This window comes from Myotis davidii, unplaced genomic scaffold (assembly GCF_000327345.1).
Source record: "Myotis davidii unplaced genomic scaffold, ASM32734v1 scaffold582, whole genome shotgun sequence".
NCBI lineage: Eukaryota > Metazoa > Chordata > Mammalia > Chiroptera > Vespertilionidae > Myotis > Myotis davidii.
This window is the reverse complement of record NW_006294113.1, coordinates 520,466-529,564: the sequence shown is the minus strand read 5'-3', so window position 1 is coordinate 529,564 and position 9,099 is coordinate 520,466. Positions and strand designations below refer to the sequence as shown.

General features: G+C 42.0%; 1 protein-coding gene across 1 annotated transcript in view; it reads right to left on the bottom strand.

Annotated features, from left to right (window-relative positions):
- MYRFL (myelin regulatory factor-like) overlaps positions 1-9,099 on the bottom strand; it is a 105,764-nt gene that overhangs the window by 3,029 nt on the left and 93,636 nt on the right. The window contains exons 20-22 of the mRNA XM_015566848.1: positions 4,260-4,322; positions 3,597-3,684; positions 1,370-1,444 (exon numbers count right to left, since the gene is read on the bottom strand). Coding sequence (XP_015422334.1) covers positions 1,370-1,444; positions 3,597-3,684; positions 4,260-4,322 — 226 coding nt within the window. The remainder of the gene's footprint in view (positions 1-1,369; positions 1,445-3,596; positions 3,685-4,259; positions 4,323-9,099) is intronic.

Here is a 9,099-nt window from a genome sequence, read left to right as displayed (position 1 = left end):
AGAGAGCAAAGGAAGGGCAGGAGAGAGGAAATGTGGAGGAAAGAGAAACTAAAGTCAAGAGATACGAAATGAAAACCATCTATCTTCGTGGTAAGAGGTCACTCATTGCATACTTTCTGAGTGAAGTGGGTAAAAAGTCTTAAAGTACCATAATTAATTAAAATTGGTAAGAATAGTTTTGTGATTTTGGAGGAAAGGTAGTCATAATAAAAGCTACCATGTATTGAGTGCCTATGATGTGCCAGGAGGGGCAATATTCTTACACATCTCATCTCATTGGGAAGGCAAGAAAGTATGGTTTTAAAAATGGGCTGATTTTGAAGCCCAGCTCCAGCTCTTAGGAGCTCTGAGTTTCATGTTTGGTTTTCTGATCTCTCAAAACCTGTGCTCCCATCTGAAAAATAGAAACTAGAAAAAACAATACCAACCTTGGAGGGTTATTGTGAGGATTATATGACCCAATACTAAAGCGTAGAGTGTCTGGTTTATAGTCTGTGCTCAGCAAATGGTAGTTATTAATCTCACTATTATGAACAGTGATTCCCACAGCAGCTCTCCTTGTTATGGTATAATGTCAAACTCGTTTTATAGATGAATAAACAGTAGCTCAGAGAGGATAAGTGGCTCCTCCAAGATTACAGAAGTAGTAAGTGGCAGAAACAAATCTGAGCCCTGGTCTGCCCGATTCCAAACTCTCACTCCTTTTTTAACTCCTCTGGGGAAAGGAGGTGGTGTCTGCATTAGCACTGCTACCAGGAGCTCACACAAATGTGCAGCCCCCCAGCCAGGGCCCTGCTATTGCTCTTGTTTCCACCCCGATTCAGAGGGGCACAGTCAGGGGCCGACTGCAGCTTGTGAGCCAGCATCAAACCCAAGGTCACTTCCACTTTGCGGGTATGAGTGTACAGCCTAGAGCAGCCGTGGGCAAATTACAGCCCGTGGGCTGGATCCGGCCCGTTTGAAATGAATAAAACTAAAAAAAAAAAAAAAAAAAAAAAAAGACCCTGCCCTTTTATGTAATGATGTTTACTTTGAATTTATATTAGTTAACACAAACACTCCATCCATGCTTTTGTTCCGGCCCTCCGGTCCAGTTTAAGAACCCATTGTGGCCCTCCAGTCAAAAAGTTTGCCCACCCCTGGCCTAGAGCCTTTCCAGCCCCGTGGAGGGAGGGAGCCTGGAAGATCTTGGCCTTCATTTTGAAAACCCCTTTCCCAAACTGGTCCACCTCTCAACCCTGCCGTCATTGGTTAACAGGGACTGATACGTTTCTACCTCCTGACTTACTGATCAAATTGTAAAGTAAATTCAGGCTGGCTACTCAAATGATAATAAAACTAGAACTGGTTTTTACAGTTACGCACTTACTTGATTTCCAGAGAGAATTTGACATTGGTGGGTGTGTGCTTGTTAACAGGAATATTGTAATTGTAATTTCCAGACCTAATTATAAAAAAAATCAAATCACAAATCAAAATATGCAGGAAATGATGTAAGAGGTTTTTGCTGCTCATTATATACTATGTAAAGTAAAGCATTCTATAATAAATACACAAAACCAAATTTAACATGGTATAGCTTTATACTTTTCAGAGACATACCTGTCAAGTTGCAAAGTGATTTCTTTCAGGTCTTAACATATAAAATGTACCACAAAATGTGTAGCTTGTTAAAACACACAGACAAAGTGATGGAAAGTCAAATCCCAGGCCAAATGCACAAAGCTAAACACACAGGAAATGACTTCAGTTCCCCTAAGAGATACAGATTTCAGAAAACAAATGAAGCAAAGACCTCAAACTAACAGCCCCTCTGGAAGGAGGATTGGACATAATAAACACCAGCTTTTCTACCGTAAATCACTCCCTTTGAGGAAACATTAGCAGGAAATATTATGCAGTTTCAGAACTTGAACCAACGAAAATTATTATAGTCCTAATTACCACTTAGTAATGGAAATACTTGCAAGACAGAAATGCTTATACAGTGTCCTCCCCCATCCCCTGTGAGAGGGAAAGTGGGGGTAAAGAGGGAGTTCCTTTGATTTCATATTGAAATGAAAACTCCAGCAAAAAGGCATATCAGATCTAAGTTCTCATGACCTGGCCATCTTTTAGATCATATATAAAAAACAATTAAAAATCAGATAAATGGGAAAAATAGCCAGTGGTTTTAGATTCTCTATACTGATTACTAAAATAAGTTGTTAAAAATGAGAATGCAAAAAATGACGGAAATATGTCTGCATTGGATCAGGAGAGCTTTGTTCCACTGGAGGAAGCTTAGATGAATGGCATTCATTCCCTACCCCATGACTCCCAAGATGTGCATACTTCTCGTCAACCCTACTCAGTGGATGAGAAAGGGATATGCAGGGAGAATAAAACTCTTGTCAAAGTTCTAGAATTTAAACCTGAGTCATCTTACTCTTCTTCATTATGTCACCCTACCACATTCATTAATGTCTGTCTTTGGCTTTTCCAAGTTTACTGAACCTCAGGTTCCTTAACAACAAAATGCAAATAAGTAACACCAACCTTCAAGGATTCCCTGAGAACTCAATGAGATGAAACACGTAGAGGTCATAAACAAGGCATAAAGCACCATGAAGTTTATTTTTAAAACTCAGGACCATCAACTTGCAGCCTAAATTATATCAGGTTGAAAAGGAATAAGGCTGAGAATTCAAAAGGATTTGTGACTCTAGTTTAAAAATATGGAGCCTTGCCTTCAAGCTGGCAGGCACCTGGTAAATATTCATCAAAGAAAAAAAAAAAAGGACTCCCATTCTTTTTTTTCCCAATAGGTTGTGCTTTTTTTTTTTTCAATAGGTTTCTATTGATTTCTAAAAGGAAGGACAAGAGAGATAGAAACATCAATGATGAGAGAGAATCATTGATTGGCTGCATGTGCCCTGACTGGGAATCAAACCGTGACCTTCTGGTTCATAGGTCAACATTCAACCACTGAGCCACTGTGACTGGGCAAAACTCTCATTCTTAATGCTATAACTTGTGTATGGTGCTTGCTGAAGCCACTTGCTCTCCATGCTTCTGGATCCAGCATTAGCGCCACACAGATATACAGCATGCACTAGAGGTGGATGCTGCTGATACCTTTTCAGTACCTGGATTTTTCCCCCCTCCTCGCTGAAAAAGCTAAGATAAGCTAATATTTTTTCCCCAGCAATTAAAATAATGATATCCCTTGTTACTTAAATATACAAATTTCAGCTCACTCATAAATTGAAGCCATTGGTAACAATGTCGTTCTTGTCTATAAAATTAACTAGCCCCTCTGCATCTCTGGTTTGTTCCCGCAGAGAGTCAGCCACAGGGCTTCCACTAAGCTTTTTGCTTTGGTCATACCCATTAAAACCAGGACACTGGGGTCATTGGAGCCGTGGTTTATTGACATTCGCTAATACCAACCGTTTTATGATTCCCTGTTCCACCGTGTAACAAATGTGTTTTCACTTAAGGGGCAATGTCAGCACACATTGATTTTACCCTGTGGCTTTAGCTTTTATTCAAAACACCAGGAGACTGGAGTAAATTCCAGAAACAACTGGGGTGTAATGGGGAGGCTTACCCACCCGCACTGGAGGCTTCTACTGCAATACCGGTGATCTATGGTTTGCTGGATTTCCATAATCTGAATAGAACTGATGGTTGTATCAATCCCTGGGTTGAGAAGAAATAGAGAAAAGAAGGTAAACTCTTCTGCAGAGGAAAGGAGTTCTGTGCTTCAGCCCCTTGTCCACTTCCAGAATGCAAAGCAAGCATTCCCAGGATCAATGGATTTGCTTGTATTCAGATAGAAGAAGAAGGAGGAGAAGGAAAGGGAGAAGGCATTTCTGTTGTTGTTATAGTGCATTTTAAGAAAACTAAAAACCCTCGGCTTCCAATAGACAGCCTCATCCTATCCAAAAGCATTTCCGGACCCTGGAAGCCCTAATAAATTGAAATTTATTGAAAATGCTTTTAAAAAATGAGAAAACTGAAAGAGAGTGATAAAAAAATAGAAGATGGCAGGAAGTTCAAATAAATTATTAAAATCCATGGAGATCAACCACACCTGCCTAGTAACGAACCACCATTTCTAATGCTCCCTTAATGGTTAGGCTGGCTGCCATCATACAAGCGTAATGCGATGGGTGTTTATGGCAGGGTGCTGCCTTTGTCCTGTTCCTCACTCTAGTAACTACAGCTTGTAGTCCCTCTGCCTGGCCCCGCAAGTCACTTAAATTTAAACTTACAGTCACTTCCCCAGTCGGGACTGGTTAGCACTTCCCCTGCCAGGAATGATGCGCTTCTGTCTTCTGAAAAGGAAAAACGTCTGTCAGTCTTTTTCTTTTTAAAATTTTTTAAAATTGATTTTTAGAAAGAGAAGAAGGTGGAGAGAGGGAAACATCAGTTTGATTGGCTGCCCGCTCCCAAGGACTGAGTCCACAACCCAGGCATGTGCCCTGACCAGGAATCAAACCGGCAACCTTTGGATGCACAGGACAATAGCCAACCAACTGAGCCAGGCCAATCAGTGCAAGATGAGAAAAAAATCCAGTGTGTGATACAGTTTGTCTCTGTCAATTGAATGTTTCCCCACCCTTTCTCTCTCCCATCTTTCAACACATCACATGCCTATCACATTTCTTACAGTAGATTCTCACTGTTCTTCAAGAATTTACCTGCTTTGAGCTAAACTGTGTACCTAATATTCTCATGTGTGAAATCCTAACCCCGCTAGTACTTCAGAATGTGACTGTAGTTGTAGGTAGGGCCTTTAACGATGTAATTAAGTTAAAATGAGGCTGTGAGTGAGACCTACTCCAAATTGAGATTAGGCCAAAGAGTGCACATAGAGGAAAGACTTTGTAAGGGTGTGAGAGGAAGCGGCCCTCTGTGAGCCAAGAGAGGGGCCACCAGGAGAAACCAGGCTTGTTAACACCTTGATCTTGAACTGTTAGCTTCTACAACTCTGAGAAACTACACTACTGCTGTTTAAGTCGCTTGGTCATGACAGTCCTAGCAGACTAAGACACCACCCCAGATTAGATCATTGAAGCTCATAGCTCCCTCCTTTCTAATGCCATAGCATTTGTTACTGAATGTTCTATGTGGTGATCAATCAGTGGTATATCTGTCGCTATAACAAAGGGCATGTTATCGCTATTATTATTTAAATTTTCATGTATTTTTGTCCTTTCTCCACAACTCCACAGTAGGGAGCCTCTGTTAACATTCTTTTTTGTTGTTGTTAACCCTCACCCAAGGACATTTTTCCATTGATTTTTAGAGAGAGTGGAAGGGATGGGGAGAGATAGAGAAATATTGACATTGACACATTGGATTGGTTATCTCTCGCCCACACCTGACCAGGGTAGGGGATGGAGCCTGTAACTGAGGTACGTGCCCTTGACTGGAATCAAACCTGGGGCCCTTCAGTCCACAGGCCAATGCTCTAACCACTGAGCAGACTGGCTAACGCTATATTATTTGAATCCTCTGTATCTCCTGCATAACGTGACCCACACAGGAAGAAACTGAGCTGAGGTAAGGACTGAATTGTGGCCAACTGAGGATCAGAATCACATCCTGGTGTGGAGCCAGAAGTTGCCTGTGAAAAAGGAAGCTGAAGAAGCGGTTAGGACCCATCAGAGCCAAAAAAGCCTTTCAAGTGCAATTTTGAAAAGGTAACCATTCAGATGGTTGTTGTTAAGACTATGAGGGAAAATATCACTTTTAAAGTGAATAGTGAAAACAATCATTTAATGGGTTGTTAAATACATAAACCTAACAAAAGAATTCAAAATATTTTGCAGCATGCATTTTTTAAAATTTGAAGATTGTTTCCAAGTCTCTGGCTCACAGAGGGTTGCTTTTATTGCATTCCTTCATTTGTATTAAACAACATAATTTCATATTTTTCAAAAAATTTTTGGACAAAACACAAAGACATTGACCTCATTTAACAAGAGATACACGTTCATAAATTATATGCTGCTTTCATGGGCGGAAAAAAAGAGGGATTATGTAAGGCTGTGAATTTACAAGTTTCTGTGTGGAATTTCAGGATAAAAAGCAAAAGTGACTGTGGGCAATTCTAGGGGGCAATCACGCCTAAGTCCCTCCGTCCTGATCAGTCCTTCCCACATTAAGCGTGCGGGCTGCTTTACATGTCGTTCACCTAACTGTGAGCTCCTGGAAGACTGCATCTTGCTCGCTGTTGTATCCCACCTAAGGCAAGACCAGGCTCAACTGCAGGAGCTTGGTAAATATTTGTGGAAGGATGACGGAAGAGAGGTGGGGAGTGGAGGTGGGGAAGAGATGAAAGAAGGTCAAATACCCTCTAGAAAAATGTGTCCTCTTACACACTCAATAGGGAGAACCCAGGGGATGGTGTCGAGCAGTGGTTTTCAACCTGTGGGTCACAACCCCTTTGGGGGTCGAACGACCCTTTCACAGGGGTCGCCTAAGACCATCAGAAAACACATATATAATTACATATTGTTTTTGTGATGAATCACTATGCTTTAATTATGTTCAATTTGTAACAATGAAATTGGGGGTCACCACAACATGAGGAACTGTATTAAAGGGTCGCGGCATTAGGAAGGTTGAGAACCACTGGTGTAGAGGGATAGAGGGATGCTGGAAGTGGACGTGGATGTTGATCCCCTTCATTTTATTAGCAATAGGAGTGAGAAAGGCAAGGCAAGTACCCTTAGCATCCGCCCCAACATGATGCTTTCCATGAAGAAGAAATGATCTTGATATATGAGGATTTTCTAGAAAACTGAATATCTATTTCCCTTCAGATATAAATATATGTGCTATCTAAAAAGGGCTCCAGACTGCTTGGATTCCAGCTATTCCAATAATAATTTTCAAGCACATGTCTCCTGCTCTAAGTTTTACTTGCGATGGCTTCCACAGAAGGCTGTGAATTTACAAGGCAAATGAGGCATAAAGAGGAGGGAAAACCAGAATTCTCCTTCCCTCTGTTCTCTTCCCCTACCTTTTGTTCCACTTTCATGCTGAATTTGCAGGAAAGGGGCTCGTTATAAATTCTATAAATAGAGCTACAGAGTTGCCGCACTTCCACTGGAGGAGTTTTCAGGTTCCTGAAGACTAGAACCCAATGATAGGATTTACTATCTGATAACAGTGTTCTTTTTTCACAGTAATAAAAAGGTGAAGGTGAGGAGAGATCATCCTGCAGATTTAGAATTACAAAAATGGCTTTTGAAAAGCAGGATTGGAAATAACAAATTTTAAATCTGAAAACACCTCCAATTTGTCACTTCTATGAGGCAAAAATTATTCAATTCTGAAAGGCTGGTTATTGAAAAGCCATAAATTTTCCTGTTGTCATACAGGAGTGGCTCTCATTTTACAAATGCCTTCCAGCAATATTCACTTTAAACTTAATATGCATTCCCAGTGGTTGTCATTGTAATGTTGAAGATATATTTCATAGTTGGTGGATAAGATCTCTCAATAAGCTAAATTAGAAACTTCTGGAGAGGAGAGGTTTACCGAAGCGTATCCTGTTGTGGTAGAATGTGCACTACATGTACAACTGGGCTGATGGCTGAGCTCCAGAGCAGCATCTTGGATAGCTCTTCCTTTCCTGATTGAACCAGACTCCGGCCAAGAAAAAGTCAATGAGCCCAACCAATCAATGACTGAGTCCTTTAACACAGGGAACCATTTTCTTTGGGCAATTTGCTCTTCTTAGAGTTCTGGTCTCCAAAACAAATACGTATGAATTGCAGATGCCTTTTTGCCTTGTGAGATATAAAAAAATGTATTTACCAAATCTCTATAAATCTGTAGCACTCCATAGATTCTCCCCTCTCCCCCCAGTCCCCTGCCACAGGCTCTTTGCTTTTTTAACATCCAACTTTGCTCTCTACTTACATCTTTATTGGTCCCACAGAATAAAATCTGGGCCATTATATTTGTGGTAGGCGGTTCCACTTTCATGAGAAAGCAAGGGCCACAGGCCAGGTACAGAAGGTCACCAGGTTGGAAAGCCCCGGGTGAAACAGAGGCCTCACCCCGGGGTGACCTCTCCTCCCTGAGTGTATCTCTGGCCATGCTGTTTGGACCGGCCACTGACCTTTTCTCCCTGGCACATTGCTAGTCATGCAGGTTAGATCCCCTCCTTAAAAGGGGAACCAACGAGGGGGCTGGAGAATAGCCCTTAGGCACTAAGCTCCCAGGACAAGGAGGCTCTGACCCACATCAAATCCACCGAGGCCTCGGTTGTGTTTCAGCTCCAGGCCCAGAAAAACAGCAGAGGCTGGCATCAGGACCAGCTGCATTGACCAATGACCCGCCCCCTCCCTCCCCCGCCCCCCACCCTGACCCTGACCAATCAGTGGAGACCATAAGCCTGAAAGGATACACCTGGAAAGCTGATGAATAATATTCTATTGAGATTCTTCCCTGAGACTTCCCCTAAAATCCCCTCCCTAAAAGCCCTTAGGACTATGGACCCAGTGTGCTCTTTCTCCCTTTCCCCTTCCCCACCCCCTCTTCTGTCCCCCAGGCATGTTTTCCTTGCCCCTTTCCTTCTCCTAAGCTCCAAGGGCCCTTCTTTTTTTCTGTAACTTGTTTCCCGAACCCATTTCTTCGATGGCTCACTTTTCTGCCTCTGTGACTTTCTCCATAAACTTCCTCTTATGGTTTAAGTCTTGGCTCTGAATTCTTTCCTAGCCAGAACCCAAGTACTGAGGCTGCTGAGTCAAGGTCCTGTCTGACTCCACCAGTGTAACCCCTGTTGCTGTTCTTGCCACTGCTAACAATATGCACTTGGTTCCTCAGAGTAAAAGTTCAAAACACCCACTTCCCACTTCCTGAGGAGTCTTACCCAAACCTTTTATTAAATGGGGGGAAATGGGATAAGCTTTCTGAAAGCCGTGGACACAATCAACTTAGGCTCAAATGAACAACCATGCTCGGGTTCAGCACAGCATAAAAACACTGATTTTTGTTCACTTCTTTACTAGTAGTTTTACTTTTCAGGGAAGAAGCTCGTAAATGTGTTCTAGGAGCTTGATAAACTGCTAGATATTAATCTTCATCCTGCTG